The 21,153-nt window shown below is 43.1% G+C and overlaps 1 protein-coding gene across 2 annotated transcripts in view; it reads right to left on the bottom strand.

Annotated features, from left to right (window-relative positions):
- Nucleotides 1-21,153, bottom strand: part of EHD3 (EH domain containing 3) — a 107,432-nt gene that overhangs the window by 26,511 nt on the left and 59,768 nt on the right. Inside the window, exon 4 of one of the 2 annotated variants that reach the window (XM_073628288.1) lies at nt 8,302-8,349. The exons of the other annotated variant lie outside the window; for it this stretch is intronic. Coding sequence (XP_073484389.1) covers nt 8,302-8,349 — 48 coding nt within the window. The remainder of the gene's footprint in view (nt 1-8,301; nt 8,350-21,153) is intronic. 2 annotated transcript variants of the gene reach the window in all.

Below are 21,153 nucleotides of genomic sequence, written 5' to 3'. Positions count from 1 at the left end.
ATCATAACAGAATTTCACCAGCATTGCCAAGAACACAGCTACATAAACCAACAATTCTTGATCTTTTTTAAACCAGGTCAGAGGTAATGGAATCCCACTGTTAGTAAAACAAAGAGCCAAGCGCGGTCCCTGGATTTACCGGACTTACACAGCGGGATTATCACCCTTTACACATCCTGAGCTTAAAATGTTTACGCAGCACTAACCAGCTGCTTACATACATTGTGCGGTGTCACTGAACAGCGCTTCCTCCCCCATCGCCCTGAGAAGGGTGAACGCAGGGCTTAGCGGGCCGCTGTCCATTCCAATTAACCTCATGACGAGGAGGGATATATAAATCAAATCTAATGCGACAGCGATCACAGTAGAAAGTGTCTGGATCGACTGATGTCAAATATGAAGTGTCATTCTCCTACAGGAAATTCCAAACATGACGAAGAATGGCTCACGGCTCTGACTCCTGTGAGAGACTAAAAAATATCTGTCAAAAACAGCTTAGGCTAGGCTGGAGAAATCCATGGCAAGAACCAAAAGCCCAAGAATGCCCTGGATGCCAAAGGGCACAATGCCGATAAATAGGTTGATGTTGTGCCTTATGTATCAAAGAAGGGATTGTTTGTATTGTCCATAGCAACCGATAAACTGGGACATGCATAAAAGTTTTCAAATGAAGAAGAACCGTTGTTGTCCAAAATACTTGTACCAAATTAGCAAAAATGGAAGGCAAAATTTCATTGGCTAAAAAAGTTAGTCTGCTCATATGCACAGAGCCCAATCTTTCTTTCTACAATGGGAAAATCTGCCATTTTGATAAATTTATTTCAGTTTATCATAGTTGAAGCCTAACTCTGGGCAGAAATACAATCATTAAACATGTCCTCCCAAAGCCTACCTCTCACAGAGCTGCCCAAATAAATTCAACAAGGTGTGGGATCTGTGGATAAAGGAAAGCCTGCAGCTCGATTTTCCATGGTTATGACTAAGGCTACACGCCAAAACGTGTAAGCCCTGTAATAGTTTGTACCACACCTGGATTAATAAATGTATTCATTGCGGTGGATCGAGCTGCCGACTTTCCTTTATCTACATGTTTGCTCGGGTGCTAGGAGGACACTACAAGCCAGTGCGTCCACCGCTCACCACCTTTGGAAATGACTACAGGTGTTTTCTACTACATTCAATGTGTGGGATCAATGGGATAACTCTACAGCTGGGACATATGCAATTTCAGTCTCCCTCTAGGCACTCCCATATTGGTTGCTTGAAACTTTCTAGTGAATGGTGCTCCGAACAGTATTTTATACTTGCCTTGTGCATTCTTTGTCAGGGGGAAGTATCTATCTTTCTTGATTGGGAATATATTATCCGACACTTACTCTCTATGTCGTAAGAAGAGTTCTAAATAAGGTTCTGTCTCCTTTCGACACCTCTTCCTACCTTGTGGACCTGAGCAATTGTTTGGTTGCTTTCTGTATTCATGTTTAGCCAGGAACTGCAATCTCTTGTCAGTAGCTTCTAAACACTCCTGTCCTTTGACAGCTGCTGGTCTCATTGCGGCATCCTGATTTTGGCTATGATGCATCCCAGTCTGTCTGTCCACCTGCAAGTTTATTGATGTGGCCAGTCTCTGGGTGGAGACCAAACCTGATTTAAGCCAGCCAAGCCTGCAGTCTCATGCTTGTGATATTGCATTTATTACACGTATTCCAAACTCACTGTTTGTCTGCCCTGCTCTGCTAGATTAGATTCCTCCCCAGTCTTACTGTTTATTTCCTGACCCTCTGTCTGGACAGTGCTGATTGGCCCTGTGCCAATCACATACATCCTCCCATAAAAAAAAAAAAAAAAATTCTCTAGCAATACACACCAAATTAAGCATGTGCAGAATTCCCCGAGGCTCTGTACTATCGGGAGATTAATTGGGGATAGTGGAAGAAGGGGAGGATCAAAGAAGACAGGCTCAAACAGCCTTTTTACACAATGGCGAGAATTAACCCCTTAGGTTCCACAATGAGTATAACAAGCATGCTTTACTGCAGATACAGACTGATTTTACTGTTGTGGGTTCAGTAAAACTTTAACTTTCAACTGACATGCAAATATTACACTCAAAGTGCACAAAACTAGCCCACGCAAGGACGCATACATTTTTTTTTTTTTTTGCAAATAGAACTAAATTACAAAAATATATATACCAGTGGTATGTACCAAAATGTTTTTTGAAGGGTACCAGGCAGGCACACATAAAGCAGGCAATTCTTGAATGCAGCATTAATTCATGGCAAGAAAAGTGACACAACAAGTTACAACTCGGAAGCCAAATACAACAAAGGTGTGTAACAAGTTGAAGAAGGAACTAAACAATTCCATCAATGTTCTTTCTTATGAATTCTATTTCACTAGTCTGCTAATCACATTACGTATGCGGGATGCAATTAGCTGAACTATACAAACTGAAAAATTTTCCCTTATATAAAGCAGTAGTAAATATTGCTTGCTCCCTTGAAGCTATAGGTAATCTTATAATAAAGCTTACTTATAGGTACAAGGTATATCTCCTAAACCTGCACCGTTTTGGAGACATTCACTACTTCTGCAACCGGTGCATGCGCACTGTGCTCTGAAGGGACGGCCCGCCATTCAAACGGCCAGAGCCCACAAACCTGGAACAAAGACCAGGTGAAGATGGAAGCCCTGTGAGCCAGGGGAAGTGCGTCGCTGGAGGGCTTTAAGGTAAGTCTCTCATAATGTGCTAGCATGTGATGCATATCAGAACATCATGCCTTTACCTTGCAGGGGGAAAGTTTATTTTCTTTTTTAACTTTAGTAGTGCTTTAAAATCTTCAGAACATTAACCTCTTCACGCCGGTGCCTCCCGGCCCTTTAAGAGGTTTATGACGCTGGGAGGCAGGGCGGAACTTAAGATCATGTGACTGTGATTGGCTGTCACGGTGGTCACATGATCTGAAAACGTTAATTTAGGCGCTGGTAACTGTGCCAGGAGTGCGCAGCACATGCGCTCTCGGCACAGCTGTATTGACAGCAATTAATGCAAATATGTGGCCTCTCTGCGACAAGAGACAACATATTTGCATGCGGACGGCACCAAGGGGTTAAAGGCTTTTTGGATGAATGTGTTCTTATTAAAAACTTAAGATACTTCTACTCCGCTACAAATTAGCAATAAGCGTGGTCTAAAAAGTGTGGCCCTGGTTGGTGGCTGTAGGTAAAATACTTAATTTTCTAATAAGAACACATTTATACATAGGACCTTAAAATGGTTGTAAACCCTTACATACACTGTTTCCCCGAAAGTAAGACATCCCCTGAAAATAAGACCTACTTCCAGTTTTGCTTCTCGCTGTAATATAAGGCATCCCCCGATAATAAGGCCTCCCCGATAATAAGGCCTTCCCGATAATAAGGCCACCCTGATGAAACAAGGCCCCCGAAGCTACCCTAAAGCGTCTGACTCCTCTGGACTGTAGTGGCGGGCGCCGCCGCGAAGCTCACTGATTGGCTACAGCGCAGCCAGAGCTGTTCAGGCAGTGCGAGGTCTCTTTAAATCAGAGAGCCCGCGCCGCCGCCAGGACAAGCTGCCGTCTTCTGTTCGCTCTGCCCTGACGGAGTCTGGCTGACTCACAAGTAGACAGTGAGTGAGTCGCGTGGGGCAGGAGTCGGGCACATTGTGTGGAATCTGGCCGGCACAGATACACTGGGGTGAATGAGGTGGAGGGGGGGGGTGGAAATCTGATAAAGGGGTGGGGGGATGTCTGGTAAAGAGGGGGGTGGAATGTCTGGTGAAGGGGGGAGAGACTAAATAATCCACTGTCCACTGGCACAGGGGTGGGGGGAGGGGGACTCACTTAAAATGACACAGGGTGGATTTGAGGGGGGGGGGGATCAAAATGGCACAGGAGGATCAGAAGGGGGGGGGATCAATAAAAATGGCACAATAAATGTGTACCGTATTCTTCTTCATGGAAAAATAAGACATACCCTGAAAATAAGACCTAGGTGGAGTGAAGAAAGCCTGACCGACTCCTGAGCTTCGCTGGCAGCTTCTAAGCTTGGGGAGGCAGTGCCCATGCACCCCCTATGGACGGGCCGCCACTGCCAGGGACCCAGTAAACCTTCCTTCAGAGCCTGGAGGAGAAGGTGGAATGTTCCCTCAGAAAATCTGTATGAATCTGCTCAGCTCAAGTAAGGAAGAAGGCGATCCTCTACGAATGTTGGGGAACATTGGAGACCTACACAGCTGATCCCATTGAGCACAGGAGTGGCTCCAAAGAGTGTATTGACAGAGTTTAGTTACTGTGTCACACACATCAAGGTGAGCGCATGCGCTTTTGGGGGTCACAGGAGAGCACTAAGGCATGCTTTATGGTGATACACTTATGAAATGAGCAGGATGGATGGACTTCACTGATTATGGACACACTTTTTTGAGCACTTTATATTTTATGGACTATAAAGACTTTTTATAAGGAATGGTTATATATAATTTTTATATTTTTTATTCTTTCATTTCTATCTTGACACTCAGATTTTGGATATATTTTGGAATAATTTTGCACATTGCACTTTTGGGGGTCATGTGGATTAAGCACTAAGAGTCAATTAGCCTTGATTATTTGGTATTCAGTATATATCTATTTGATTTTATTTATTTTTGCACGGAGCACTTTCTGGATTTTTCAGCGCAGACACATTTATATTTTTTCAACCACTACACGACTATGAAACGTGATTAGTGTTTGCAGCTGATCTGCACTTAGGATTTGTTTTAAGGCATTAACCCTTCTGTGGCTCACAAGGCTTGTTATTATCAAGGCAGCAGACAGAAATGACACCTAGTGCTCTGGTTTGAGACAAGTACACAATATACAGGGATGTGCTTTGTTCATATCTTATGTCTGAGATTTACAACCACTTTTAGAGTGAGAAGATTGTACCAATATCCCCCTATACATTGACACTTGAGGTCCCAGAACAATTACACTCTGGCACTGGGGGGATGGGACAATGACACACTGGCACTTGGATCCCCAAACAATTACAAAAAACCTGGGGGCCCCCCAAAACAACAAAACACCCACACTTGGACTGCCAGAATAATGACACACTGACACTTGGGGGGAGGGGGGGCTGCGAAACAAAGATGCACCCACGCTTTGAATCACAGAACGAAGACACACTGTAACTTTGTTGTCCCTGAACAATGATATACTGACACCTCGGGGGGACCCAAAACAATGATATACTGACACTTGGGGGCCTTGAAACAATTACACTCCGACACTTAGGATCCCATAACAAAAACACATTGACACTTGCAGGTCTCAGAATCATGACACACTGACACTCCAGGGCCCAGAACACTTGGGGTTCATGTACAATGAGACCTGAGATCCCTGTATAAAAAGTCATTGGCCTTTTCTAAAATGTATGCACATTGCTGTTCATTTATCAACTGCGGTCTATTAGAGGAATTTACGACTGCAACTGAATGTTTTTACTCATATGTGCACAATTTAGAACAATTGTAAAAAAACTGCCAGGACATTTTTATTTAATACCATAGAAGTCTTTCCCCCAGAGCCCATGAACCGTCTATTTTTATCCTGCACATTACAGATGTATCCTCTTTCTTTCTCCATGATATACACTTCTTATTGGATTGTTATGAGTCTTGATATCTTAGTCATGTTTCTGTTCTAAAGGGCGCACAAGGACACCAAAGGGTCAAATTATATATAGAGGACAACAAAAACAAAGGGGGCACTTATTTTTCACAAAACAATTGGTTAATTTGGATGAACTGGCATCCCCTTCCTGCAAGACTCTACCAAGCGACCGTGATTTCCTCTGAAACGGGGGAGCTGTGTCCTTTCATCTTTAGCAGAGTGGTGTCATGGGGATTATTTCTTATGAAGAAAAACTTCAAAACTAGAATGACTAACTTTTTTCAGCAGGGAAAGTGTCTGGCTGTTCAGGCTGCACCCTCTGGGGACTGAAAATTTAGGAGAGCGGATATGGAGCACAACAATGGAGCAGATTCATAGAGAAAGTAGGAAACCTTTACAGCTGCCTTCCACAGCTGACCTGCACCATGGCCCACTCTTAACCCTGGCAAGCAGTTTTACTGGTCCTGCTCTGAGAGGCTTGAGTTCTTCCAGCTTTCCTTGAAAATGTGTATATTATGAGATTTTCAAGACTAGATAGGGCCACAGAGAACAACCCGCATTTAAACACCAATTGGTTTGATAGGTGGGCTCTGAGAAAATCAAGTGGCATTGCCAAGCATTAGTAATTGTATGGGATCTGATAAGGAAACTACTGCTGATCACCACTTAGATGTATTCATTTGTTCACCTCGTGATGACTATATGACAGTCCAGAAGTCTGCTTGGTCATATAACACAAAGGTCGCCAGGGTTCCTGCCGCACATCAACATTGCAGCAGATGTATACCACCCAATGTTTTGAGTGTTCTCAATGCGCGCTGACAGTTAATACTGGGGACAGAGAGCACTGTGTGTATAAGGCATGGAAAATTCATGTTAGTGGTCCACGGGATTCATAATTGTGAGTTTAGTGGTCCCCAAGGTCCGAAAGGTTAGCGACCACTGATCTAACAGAAGGTGATTAAACAACCTCAAGGTCCATGCAGGGCAAAGTCAAAGGTCCACTTTAGGAAAAGGAAGAAAGGAGAAATAACCTGGACGTCTGCATAGGAGGGAGCCCGTGATTTCTATCCCATGCCACAGCACTGGTCCTTGCTGATAGGCTTCTCAGGCATCTAGCACTGTCACATAGGGTTGGGAAGAGAGTCCAAGGCTAGGTAAACTCCAAGTAATGAGTTTGAGCAGGGCTTCTTCTCTTTGCTCCTGACAGCCAAACAGAGTAACAGGGTAGCGAAGAGAAGGTAAGTACAAGCTGAAGGTTGGGCCATTGTTAAAGGGAGCCTAACACTTTGCCATTCATGGGTAGAGCACAAGTTAACTTTGAGGTTATACCTCCATAGGCCCTCAGTTTTCTCTTCCATACCTGAAGCTTGGGACTGTGATTAACCATATTACAGCGTATGACATGGCAACCCAGATCTTCAACAGTAAGCCTTATCCATTATTATACTAGTAGCCAGGAGTGAGAGACAATAACTGTAGCCTACTGAGAGTTGGAATCTACAGAAGAAAAGCCAGGAAAGTCCCGGTTATCTACCACCATGAAAAATTAAGGTACCATAGCATGGAATTCCATTGATCATCCTATCGATATTTATGTTCCTTCTCCAAAATTTGGACCTAAACAAGCTGAAGATCCATTCTACTGGTCTAAAGCCAAGTTCTATGTAGCCTGTCCAAAACTTAAAACTGGGCAGTCTCAAACGCTTTGTTTTCAAGCCTAGGCCTGACCAAAACTTGGGCCTAAACAAACCCAAGCATCTTAGGGAAGATCACCATGGCCTACTGTATATGGTCTCGCAAAAAACTGGGCCTGCTAAGCTTTCGGTCTTTCCATGACACTACTCCATCATCCATTAGTCGGGTAACCCTTGTTCTAATTTACAATGTTTCACCCCTTCCTCCTCATTTTTTGCATATCCCTTGGCTTGTCTTGTTCTAAGCTCAATAAGATTGTCTTTCACAGTTATTTGTTTTACAAGAGAGAGAGCCCTGTATTGGGTGATGTTTCTTAATCTAGTTCCTTGGAAAACTGAACAAAACAGGTGATTTAGGTTTTGTGTCATACTGTATACTATGTATAAGTATTACCTTCATTTCTTTATTTTTTTTTTACCAATAAACATAAAGTGAAAGAAAAACTGGGCCCACAGAAACCCTGAAACTGTCATAGTAGTCTACTCAGCTTAGGTAAAACCAAGTTCTGCTGGTCTCTGACCATGGCCTGTGCCCAATCTATCCACAATCTGAGCCTTTGGCCTGGACAAGCCTCATTTCTGCCTAATCCATTTCTTCTTTTGCAAGCTAGCAGCAGGCAGCTTGTAGTTTATTATTTCCTTTGCTATTACACTTGGAGAATTTTATACTGTAAACACTAGATGATTTGCCAACATTATTAAATATATGATAGCAGTTATAATAATACTAGTCAAATAAAAATAAACTTGTAAGTAACTGAATCAATGCAAAATGGGGGTTTTGCATTGCAGCCGATGCTCGTTAGAGGTTACTGTGTTGCGGTTACATTGTCAGAGCTGTTAACAAAACAGAAGTTCATGCAAGTCAAAGCCTTATAGAAAGTTGCAAAAAGCTCTTGTGCTTTTGTTTCCAATACCTCCGTAAACGCATCGGTGTAGACCACTATATCCATTCTCCTCTCGTGCTGAACAGGAAAATAAAAAAAACAACAACAGAGAAAGACATCAAGCATGCGGATAAATGTCAGCCAAAAACAAGTGTTCTGTTCCCTAATGAGGCTGCTAAAGAGATAAGTAATATTATTATATGGTTCCCGGTTTCCTGGGCAGTGTTAGGACGCCTCTCCGCAGCTGTACAGAAGATACTGAGGAGGAAAATCTGTTACATATTTCAATGTTAAATTCCAAAATTCAAGGACAGAGTTACTGTCAAATTGTGAAGATAAAACACATTTTTGCCAAAAATGATCTAAGGTTTATAGGACACAAGGTTAACATATTCAACAAGCTTCTTACTGTAGTTTAGAGAAGCATCGTTATTGCCCCCCCTTCTTAAAGGGTCTGTTCACCCAAAAATGATATTTTGGTCAAAGGTGCAGTTTACTAGACTGTGTCATTCCTGTTTTTTTTTAGCTTTTTTTAAATGGGTAGCCGGCTCCAGGCTCTACCACCCATCTGAAAACCGGTCCACTGTGGATTGCTTTTTCAGAGGTGGCTTAGAGATGGTTTACAGGCATTCAGAAGGTGACACTGCCACCTTTTGAATGCCTGTTTTTTTTTTTGTTCAATCCTGTGCCATAACCACTTGCCAAACACTCAGCGTGTGGCTTTGTTGGGGGGTGAGGGGGTGATAGAACTACTAGTTTTTACATTAATGCAGGGAATGCATTTAGGTAAAATGTGTTCTGCCTATAGAACCATTTTAAAATTCCCAGATGGACAGGATAGCTTTGTGGTGCAGAAATTTTAACTTGGCACAAAAGGGTTTGGAAAGTGGTATCCTTTGCCAAACTCCATCAGATTAGGTAATGGAAGTGACGTTCCGTCAACTGTGTGTGTATGCAACCCCCCCCATACACTTACCTAAGTACGATTTCGATCCAGGGCTGTGCCCATCTGCAGCTGTTCTGGTCTGTGTTCCTCTCCTAACAGGACACAAAGGCAGCAGTGGGAACCATTGGCTCCCGCTGCTATCAATCAAATCATGTGAGGAGGGAGCTGGGGCGGGGCCAAGTTGCACTGTGTGTGTCTAAGGATGCACACAGCCCAACTCAGCAGAGATCCTGCAGGGGTGCCACAATAGCAAGCGGCTTCCTATGGTGGCACACACAGAAGAGGTAAAGCCAAGAGTGCCAGCGGGAGACCCAAAAGAGGGGGTTTAGAATGATTGCACACAGCAGGTAAGTACAACATGTTTGTTATTTGAGGAAAAAAATAAGCCTTTATGACCCTGTTAAGGGTTCCCCCCACCTTCCTCCTGGAGTGGGGCTTTAATAATAACGCTATAACTGGTTTGTCCACCTAAATACCTTTTACATTGTTTTTAAAGCATAACTCCACTTTTTTTGAGAAAATGTATCTATGTACATTTCAAGGATTAGAACAACCTTTGTTACAGATTCCTACCTTTTGTTATTCTGAAGAAATCCATGTGTGATTGTCTATGCCTTTGCTGAGGAGGTCTAATGGGAGTGGTTTCATAACTAACTGTCAGCTGTGCAGCTGCAGGGCACCAATGAGGAAAGCTGCAGGGCCTGCATCCCTTTAGATGTGTTCCTATTGAAAGTATCTCTCCAAAAATGACATTTTTGTTGCAGGGGATGCCTGAAATCTGACTTGTATCTTGGGCAGACTTCTGGGAAAATCGGTGAGTCAATCACACAAGTAGGAAATGATGTTTCTGGGGAGTGGTCAGTACACATTCTCTGTACAGAACAACTCCAGGTAGCCATATTGCAATAAATTCTCAGAAAATTACAGTGGCTGCAGATTGAAAAGGAAAGGTAATTTTTAATAACATTCAATAATAATATGATTAGTGTCGCAATTATATGTGCTATATTATTTTTTCTTTATTTGCTATTTTTTTTTCCCCACGAAAGTGGAGTTACCCTTTAAGCGCATAAAAGGCTTTAATTTGGTACATCATTTTCAATAATTCCCGAGTAAGGTTTATTTTTATTATAAGCTGTTATCAATTTTAATGCATTTTACATTTACCATATACTGTAATATTGCATGTTTAAAGTGCATCTCTAGGCGAAACTTTTTTTTTTTTAGTTTTAGAAAGAGTGGAAAATGGTTAGACTCTCTCAAGTTTGTTATTGCTGCGTCCCCCTCTGTTTGTACTGGTGACCACCGTTAATTAGAAAGTATATTAGGGGAAATCCCAAAATTTTAAATTGTCCCCAGAATAAGAGGCACGAGGAAGTTGTCAAATGGGGACATTTGTTTTGGAGACAACTGTTCAAGTTGGGAATTTCCCTCACTTTGGGAGATTTCCTTTAACCACTTAAGGACTAGCCTCGTTTTGGAATTTAGGTGTTTACATGTTTAAAACAGTTTTTTTTTGCTAGAAAATTAGTACCCCCAAACATTATATATTGTTTTTTTTTTTCGAACACACTAGAGAATAAAATGGCGGTCATTGCAATACTTTTTTCACACCGTATTTGCGCAGCGGTCTTACGCGTTTTTTTTTTTAAAAATTCACTTTTTTGAATAAAAAAATAAGACAACAGTAAAGTTAGCCCAATTTTTTTTCATATTGTGAAAGATAATGTTACATCGAGTAAACTGATACCCAACATGTCACGCTTCAAAATTGCGCCCGCTCATGGAATGGCGTCAAACTTTTACTCTCAAAAATCTCCATAGGCGACGTTTAAAAAAATTCTACAGGTTGCATGTTTTGCGTTACAGAGGAGGTCTAGGGCTAGAATTATTGCTCTCGCTCTACCGATCGTGGCGATCCCTCACATGTGTGGTTTGACCACCATTTTCATATGCGGGCGCCACTCACGTATGCGTTCGCTTCTGCGCACGAGCTTGTCGGGACGGGGCGTTTAAAAAATTAAAATGTAAAATTAAACATCCTTGTAATAGAAAAAAGCATGACAGGTCCTCTTAAATATGAGATCTGGGGTCAAAAAGACCTCAGATCTCATATTTACACTAAAATGCAATAAAAAAAAAAAAAGTCATTTAAAAAAATGACACTGAAAAAAATATGCCTTTAAAGCAGGGATCCTCAAACTACGGCCCTCCAGCTGTTGCAGAACTACACATCCCATGAGGCATTGTAAAACTCTGACATTCACAGACATGACTAGGCATGATGGGAATTGTACTTCCTGAACACCTGGAGGGCCGCAGTTTGAAGACCCCTGCTTTAAAGTGAGAGTCCGGCGACCAATCTTTTTTTTTTTTTTTTAAGGTCATTGAGACACTTTGCTAATCCCAAAATAATACTCACAGTTTGGGTGTAATATTTCCACTTCTGTTTGTTTTCGTACTGAAGAATAACTTTAAAAATGTGATGCTGGCTGTTTCCATCTTGCTTGTGGGCATGTGAAGCCCACAAGCATTGATTTCCTGGATGCGGTGAATGCTGTTCATTCACAGCTTGTTCACAAGCATGATCATTGTTCCCGCACTGAATCTTGGGAAGCCTGACACTAAGCTCCCAGGAGACAGTGCAGCCCCGGGGAAAGGCAATAAACACGCCTACTCCCATGTGAGGAGAGACAGGAAGTGCCACAATAAAGTACAATATAAAGGTAATTACAGCGATAAAAAAAATTTTCGTGCGGCATTTGAACATCTATGCAATTAACTGAAGGGGGTAAGATTAAGTTTAAATTTGAGTGGAACCCCGCTTTAAGACGTATGGGCGGAAGTGACATTTTGGCGTCGCTTCCGCCCTGCAGTGTCATGGAGACGAGTGAGCGCCATCTTCCCCTCACTCGTCTCCAGGCACAGCAAGGGGAAAGACGCGATCGCCTCCGCCGGTACTGACGGCTCCGGTAAGCGGTGGAGGGCACTGCATTGCGGCGCGCGCGGGGGGGGCCTCTCCCGCCACCGATAAAAGTGATTTTGCGGCTAATCCGCTGCAGAGACCACTTTTATCTTGTAGCTGACCGCCGCACGAAAACGGGGATACCGGGGTTATGGCAGCTAGATGCTGCCATAACAACGATATCCACCAGCAAAGTTAGGACCTACATCGGCGTGCGTTGGTCGGCAAGTGGTTAACTTCCTGCTGTGTCTCTGGAACAGGAAGTGAAGGGAAATTTCACCAACTGTTCACAGACAGCGAAATATATATATATATACATACACACACACACACACACACACACAGTATATCTCAGATAGCAATCAATTATGCTGCAAGTTTGAAAAGGACTTGTTAAGCTGTTGCTAGACTTGCAATGCTTCACACACGTTTGTTGCACATTTGCAGCAAGTCCGCATTGCATGATTCCAGATCAACTTTCTTTACAAACATTCTGCAAGTCTGCTGCAAGTTCAGGTTCAGTTATGTTGTGCGATAGTCATCCCACCACAGGGGTCACTATGACTTGCAGAGCTCCTGCTGTAGACTCACAACTGCAACTTTGCTCTTGCTAGAGACTTGCCACACACATTTAAAGTGGAACTTCAGTCATTTTTTCATCTTTCCATCTATTAAATCTTCTTCCCTTGTTGTTTTAACTTTGGATGGTAAAACATTTATTTTCTGCTAGTAAGTACCTTATACAGCCCACTTCCTGTTTCTTGTCTGGAAAAAAGCCTAGGCTTATAACATCATGCACATCTCTCTCTCTCTCATGAGAGTTTGCCAGGAAGGGAGGGGGATGAGTCATAAGAGGGCCAATGAGAGCTGCAGAGCTGGAGGTGTGCCTCTGTGTGTCTGTATAAATCCAGGAAGTAAACAGGCAGCAGCTTCAGCTGCCCACAGTTAAAATGGCTGCAGCCAGAGTCAGTGGAGGGAGATTTCTGCAGCATATTTGGCAAGTACAGAATCACAGTATTCATAAAATAATATGCAAAGTGGTTGGAGGGAAGCTTCAGAATGGCAAAGATGTTTTTATTACAAATTATGTGAGCAGACTGCAGTTCCTCTTTAAGTTAACAGATTGTCTGTCGCAAATGTGTGGCACGTTATTCTTGCTATCTGGAATACACACATGTACTTTGCTAGGATTCCAATTTCCTACTGACCCTTAACTATCTTACGTCTTTTCCCAGAAGTCTGCAGAAAGCAGGAGGTCAAGTTACAGATGTCCAGTAATATGCTGCGTTAGCCTTTTTATTTTCTGCCTAAAGCACACTAAACTCTCTCATGCAACATTAACTATTTCTAATATTCATGCTGCTAGCATTAGTAAATAGATAGGAAAGTATATCACATTTACCTGTTTTAAACTTTTCTTTTAACATTTCTTCAGTTACTTCCTGCTTTTCAGGAATAGGCCAAAATGATGTCATACATCCCAGGAGTCTTCAGGAGGGGAGGAGGGCAAGGAGGGGTTTTCTCTGCTAAGCACACCCTCCAGCTTGCATGCCTGAGCTAAGGGCAGATGGATTCTATGAAATAAATGCTACATGAATCATCTACCCTTACTCAAGTTTGCCACTGCCAGAAATGCTAGGGCTTTTCAAAGTGATTTCTCAACAAAATAAAGCATGGAGACATGGATGGATGAGGGCGTTTACACTGAATATTAAAAATGAATTAAATAGCTTTTTCAGTTTGTGCTGCTCAGATACAGTTTAGTTCTCTTCTCTGCCCCTTTAACACGGATGTTCCGATTGGGTCCATCTGTCAGTTTTTCAGGCGGACCCGATCAGAACCTCCATTCTTCTCTATATAGCAGCGGATGTCAGCAGACATGTGTCCACTGAAACCTGCCAGCAACTGATCTGATCCACTAAAAACAGACGGATGGGCATCTGGTGGATTGGATTGGATGACAGTCGAATGGAAATGGACAGGTGGTCTGTGTCCATCCGACTGCCCTATAGAGAACAGTGGGCTGTGTCCGTGTTCACTCTGCTGATGCAGACCTGTCATCCACCTGCTCAGCAGGGATCAGCAGAGAGAGCAGGCGGGCGGAACCTGCTGAGCGGGTGGATGCGCTGCCGACGTCTGCCCTTTAAGGGGATATTAAAGCTGAACTCCAGGCACAAATACTTTCATTTAAATATATTCCTCAATAGCCACAAAGGATATATACACACACACACACACTATATATATATATACCCACTTTGTGTGCACCAAATCCAAATGTCTTTACAAACCTAGTTATTATCTTGTAAAAACAGCAGTGACATCATCCTGTGCAGAGAGAAGCTGTGGGAGGGGCCCAGTAGGCCACATGCACTACAGGATGCCTATAGAAAACTACAAGAAGGGGCGGAGACAAGACCAGTCACCCCACATAAGGAGAGAGAGCAGCAGTGACCGGTCTTTATTACAGGAAACTCCAGCACAGAGGTAAAGTTTCACGTTGGATTACTGCACAGACCTGGAAGAAATACACAAAGCACTGAGAGTTATATAAGAATACACAAGCCTTTTGTATTTAGCCAACATTTGCTTATGCTGGGGTTCAGCTTTAAATATCTGCAAAGCTGTTGCATATCTAAGGCTGCTTGAGAGAATATTTCTGTTCACACAGGATACATGAAACTCTCACCTGGGAGTCACACATTCATGTAATCAAATCCAATGAGAAAAATGTGTAAATGAAAGTTGTCTTAAAGCGGAACTTCAACCTTTTTGTCAACAGTGACTATTTTTAATTCTTATGCCGTTAGCATTGGTAAATAGATCGTAATGCATATTATATTTAGTTGTTTTAAGCTTTTTTTTTTTTTTTTTTTACATTTTTTCAGTTACTTCGTGTTTTCCATGCCTAGGCAAATGATGTCACACATCTCAGGAGTGTCGGGGGGGGGGGGGGATGGGGACGACTCTCTTAGCTAAGCACACCCTCCTGCCTGTGTTTCGTCAGAATCTGCGACCCGTCAGATAACGAAAGTGACGTTCCGTCAGCTGCGCACGTGTTCCACTGCTACCAGGTTTGCTAATCTGACAGAACACCTGCAGTCAGAAGAAGGAGACAGCAGACATCTTACTACACCCAGCTACGTCTTGAATTTCACAGTAATTCCACCACTAAAGTGAGCGTATATTAATCAATATAGTATGTTGACATCTGTGATGCTGTTTTCATGTTACATTTTGAAAGAAGCTGGACACCAGCAGTAGGAAGGTGGCGGAGGCCATGTTGGTACACCCCGCACTGCTCAGCGCTAAACCTTTAGCCTTTCAAAATGAAACATCCAAACAGCATCACAGATGTCAATATACTATATTTATTTATATTCACTCACTTTATTGCTAAAATTACTGTGAAACTCAAGACGTAGCTGGGTGTAGTAAGATGTCAGCTGCCTTCTTCTGACTGCAGGTGTCAGATTAGCAAACCTGGTAGCGGTGGAACGTCACTTCCGTTACCTAATCTGATGGGTCACTGATTCTGAGGAAAAACACCTGCATGTTTAAGCTCAGGGCAGATGGATTCCAGGAAGTAAATGCTACATGAATTATCTGCCCTTTCTCATAATGGCCATGGCCAGAAATGCTGGGAGATGTTTTTCAAAGTGATTTCCCAGCAAAATAAAGCATAGAGACATGGATGGATGGGGGAGTATGCTTTTTAAAAATTAATGAAACAGTGTTGTTGCTTTGTAGTCCTCAGATTAGAGCTGCACGAATAATCGTTAAGAATCGTTATCGCGATTTTTTCCCGTTGCGATCTTGACAAAGTATTTCCGATTCTTTCTATGCAGAGAATTCTCTCTGCTCTGCTAAAGCCGACAGCCGTCAAAAGAAAGGAAAAAAAAAAACAGGGCAGTCTGCCAAGAATCACAACATTCTTTAGCAGTGGAACTTAAGTATAAACATTGTAACGATTTGTCCTTTAGATCAAAGGAATACACTTTGGTGTGTAAATGAGGGAAGTTTAACCACTTAAACACTAAACCTTTTTCTGACATTTGTTGGTAGTTAAAATCATTTTTTTTTTTTTGCTAGAAAATTACTTAGAACCCCCAAACATATATATATATATATATTTAGTAGAGACCCTAGAGAATAAAATGGTGGTTGTTGCAATATGTTATGTCACACTGTATTTGTGCATCAGTCCTTCAAATGCAATTTTTTGGGGAAAAATTACACTTTAATGAATTTTAAAAAAACTAACCAGTAAAGTTAGCCCAATTTTTTTGTATAATGTGAAAGATTTTACGCCGCGAGAATCGTGATCTTTTTATTCTAAGCAAAAAAAAATTGTGATTCTCATTTTGGCCAGAATTGTGCAGCTCTACCTCAGATGCAACGAATTTCCACTTTAATCCTGTGTAAAAACAGTTATGAACAAACCCCCAGGTCTACTGACCTGATTACAAGCTACCCGCAAGTGCCCTGGCATGGCCTCAATATCTACAGGACTGAAGCAGGTAAAAATCTGAGATACAATTGTTGAAGATTCTTTAGTATAAAGATGACCTGGAGGGATTTTTTTTCCTTTTAATAAAGTTTTAAGTAAGGTTAGGTTCACATTTGTGCAGGTCGGGAACACATGCATAATTACGTGCGCTCCTGACTCACACAGAAACGCGCTGCTCTTTAGCAGACACGCGGGGTGCCATTAGTTCTTAATGGCACCCCCAAGCATCAGCACCCAAGCACATTTTTGCGTGTGTGGCACCAGCACGTTTTTAAAAAAGCGTCATCCTGCCTTTCTCACGGGTACAGCAGCCCAATCAAATGAATGGAGGTTCACCTTCCAGCAGGACAACAACCCTAAACATACAGCCAGAGCTACAATGGAATGGTTTAGATCAAAGCATATTCATGTGTTAGAATGGTCCAGTCAAAGTCCAGACCTAAATCCAATTGGGAATCTGCGGCAAGAAAATTGCTGTTCACAGACACTCTCCATCCAATCTGAGCTTGAGCTATTATGCAAAGAAGAATGGGTAAAAATGTCACTCTGTAGATGTGCAAAGCTGGTAGAGACATCCCCAAAAAGACTTGTAAGTGGTAATTACAGAGAAAGCTGGTTCTACAAAGTATTGACTCAGGGGGGCTGAATACAAATGCACGCCACACTTTTCACATATTTATTTGTAAAAAATGTTGAAAACCATTTATCATTTCCCTTCCACTTCACACTTATGTACCACTTTGTGTTGATCTATCACATAAAATCCCAATAAAAAACATTTACGTTTTGGGTTGTTACATGACAAAATGTGGAAAATTTCAAGGGGTATGAATACTTTTTCAAGGCACTGTACGTCAGAAGTATGCCCTTGACTAAAACAAGAGGAATGAAGTACAGGAACAATGTTTTATTAGCTTTACAAATATATTTAGTAGACAAAGAAGGTCAAAGAAAAAAGAAAAGGATGATTGACCTCAACAAACCACTGTCCTTTATACACAGCAGGAAGACCCGGCGTGGAGCAGAACCACAGAAAAGAGCAGTGCTGTCACTGTGCTGTGCAGCTGGAGAGGGTAAACACAGCTGAGCATAGAGGGACACTTATCCATAATTCATTACGTTCTATTCAGGACACTTAACAGAAAAGGGCCTGACGTAGCTTGTGAATGTTGGGCACAAGTGGAAAATTACACTTTTAGCTTCTGTGCCAAGATCACCATCCTAGTACAGCCCCAGGAGGCTAGTCCAGCAAATTCATAGCATAAATTCAGTTTCCTTTTCAGGGATACGGTCAAGACTAGAATCAAAATGTCATTTTCTCCAGAACACTTAAAGTGGTAGTATACCGCCTTTTCTTTTTTGTTTTTCCTAAATCTGCAATCTAGCACATTATGTGAAACTTACCTTAAAATGAAGCCCTCCAGCAGTGCGCTGTCACCGCTAACAGGGCTTCCATCTTCACCTGGTCTTCCTATCGAGTTGGCAGGCTCCGGTCCTTTGATTGGATGAGCTGCGATGAGGTCACGGCATGGCACGCGGTGACGCCACAGGCGGCTTCACAAGTAAATATCTCCTAAACGGTGCACGTTTAGGAGATACTGTATTTATTGGCGTATAACACGCACCTTTTCACCCTGAAAATTGGGTGCAAATAGCGTGTGCGTGTCATACGCCAATACTTAAATTTTAGCTGCCTCGGAGGGGACAGGGAGGGAGGCGGGATGAGCGCCATCAGATTACATACAGTGAGAATCTCCTGTTTACTTGGCGGCCTCTGTAATAGGAAGTCCTGTCTCCTGGGCCGCCATTGGACCACTGTTCTGTCTATCATAGGAGATTCTCACTGTATGTAATCTGTCGGCGCTCATCCCGCCCCCCTCCCTGTCCCCTCTAGGCTGCATATGGGCATCGATCAGGCTGCACTGCACTGGTGAGGCTGCTGCATTAAAGGCAATGGTGAGGCTGCTGCATTGATGTCAATGGTGAGGCTGCTGCATTGATGGCAATGGTGAGGCTGCTGCATTGATGACACTGGTGAGGCTGCTGCATTGACAGCAATGGTGAGGCTGCTGCATTGATGGCAATGGTGAGGCTGCTGCATTGATGTCAATGGTGAGGCTGCTGCACTGATGGCAATGGTGAGGCTGCTGCATTGATGACACTGGTGAGGCTGCTGCACTGATGGCAATGGTGAGGCTGCTGCATTGATGGCAATGGTGAGGCTGCTGCACTGATGGCAATGGTGAGGCTGCTGCATTGATGGCAATGGTGAGGATGCTGCATTGAAGGCAATGGTGAGGCTGCTGCATTGATGGCAATGGTGAGGCTGCTGCATTGATGGCAATGGTGAGGTTGCTGCATTGAAGGCAATGGTGAGGTTGCTGCATTGAAGGCAATGGTGAGGCTGCTGCATTGATGGCAATGGTGAGGCTGCTGCATTGATGGCAATGGTGAGGCTGCTGCATTGATGACACTGGTGAGGCTGCTGCATTGACGGCAATGGTGAGGCTGCTGCATTGATGGCAATGGTGAGGCTGCTGCATTGATGTCAATGGTGAGGCTGCTGCACTGATGGCAATGGTGAGGCTGCTGCATTGATGACACTGGTGAGGCTGCTGCACTGATGGCAATGGTGAGGCTGCTGCATTGATGGCAATGGTGAGGCTGCTGCATTGATGGCAATGGTGAGGATGCTGCATTGAAGGCAATGGTGAGGCTGCTGCATTGATGGCAATGGTGAGGCTGCTGCATTGATGGCAATGGTGAGGTTGCTGCATTGAAGGCAATGGTGAGGTTGCTGCATTGAAGGCAATGGTGAGGCTGCTGCATTGATGGCAATGGTGAGGCTGCTGCATTGATGGCAATGGTGAGGCTGCTGCATTGATGGCAATGGTGAGGTTGCTGCATTGAAGGCAATGGTGAGGCTGCTGCATTGATGGCAATGGTGAGGCTGCTGCATTGATGGCAATGGTGAGGCTGCATTGATGTGGACTGATGAGGCTGCATTAATGACACTTGTGAGGCTGTAGATGGGCACCGACCCTTATTTTGCTTTAAAATTTAAGTTTTCCTGAAACTTCCCTCTTAAAATGAATGTGGGTGTTATACGCCTATGCGCGTTATACGCCGATAAATACAGTATTTACTGTACCTATAGGTAGGCCTTACTATAGGCTTACCTATAGGTCAAAATCGTCCATGGGAGTTTACTCCCACTTCTAAGGATCAGTTTGCTCAAAGCTGGCAGCCCAGTTTTAGTAAATGCTGGAGAGTGATACCCCTTTGTTAAATCTTTTGGAGGACTGTGTTGATCAGATCCCTGCTCTGTAATCCAGGCACCTCTGCCAGACTGCACAGCGGGGTTGTGACTCTCCTGAGACCTCTCTGCAGACTACACTGGAGTTGAGCAATGAAGCCTAGTCTAGAACATGCCTCCAGGCTGTCACTGGACAGCGAAGGAGCAGCAGCACACTGATAAATGAATTCCTCTGCTCCTGTCAGTATGTCTGTCTCTGGAACAGATTTTTCTAACTGCTTAAATATAGGCAGATTCTGACTCTTTTGTTACCTGCATATAAAAATACATTTTATAACAATCCCTAATTAACTAATTGATGTTTTTTTCTGTCTGGAATTCAGTTCTAACATTTACTGTAACAGGATAGCACCCTTGCAATAGGCAGTCAATATGCTGCCAATGTGTACATAAAGGCATGTAATGGTTTTAACTATTAAAGTGTATCCATGGCTAAAACATTTTTTTGTCACAGAGATTCGTAGGAGCATATTGGAGGCACACTACAAGTCACTAGAAGACATGAGATGTACTGGGGCACACTTGGAGTCACTAGATGACATGGGGGGCCCTGGAGACAACATCGTGCACTAGAGTCACTAGATATTGTGACTGGGACTGCACTTGCTAAAGACAAATAGACTGTACACTTTACAACTGCAGTTGTTTCAGAGCTTAGTAAATGAGGTAAAGCATTACTTTGCAAAGAATACCCAATTACATGTAAGAAAAAAAACAACATTGGATGATGAAAGTCAGCAGAGCTACCCCTCATTTACTAAACTCTGTAGCAACTGCATCTTGTAGAGTGCAACTGCACATGCGATGTACAGTCTACTTGCCTATAGTAAATCCGCCCCTCGGAGTCACTGGGCACTAACGGTGTTGAAGACACTGAGTACCAGAGGCTGGAGGCAGATACAGAGGACACAGGAGGTACAGATGAGTGCTCCAGCAGAGAGGCTCGGCTGAGGAGTAGTGACGTATTGCTCAAACTCCAAGTCATGTATCACTTTAAAATTTAAGGTGGTGCCAAACAGAACAGTTGTCTACTGATTGGCTGTGGGGTTGACTAAGAGAGCAGTCTCCTGGCTGATCATGGTGCCAGCACTCTGGGTGAAATCTGGAAGTGTCGGGGGCAAAGCGCCAGGGGGGAGACCAAGTGC

The sequence above is a fragment of the Aquarana catesbeiana genome, linkage group LG04 (assembly GCF_042186555.1).
Source record: "Aquarana catesbeiana isolate 2022-GZ linkage group LG04, ASM4218655v1, whole genome shotgun sequence".
Classification (NCBI taxonomy): domain Eukaryota; kingdom Metazoa; phylum Chordata; class Amphibia; order Anura; family Ranidae; genus Aquarana; species Aquarana catesbeiana.
The sequence above is the reverse complement of the archived record's forward strand: the minus strand, read 5'-3'. Positions and strand labels throughout refer to the sequence as shown.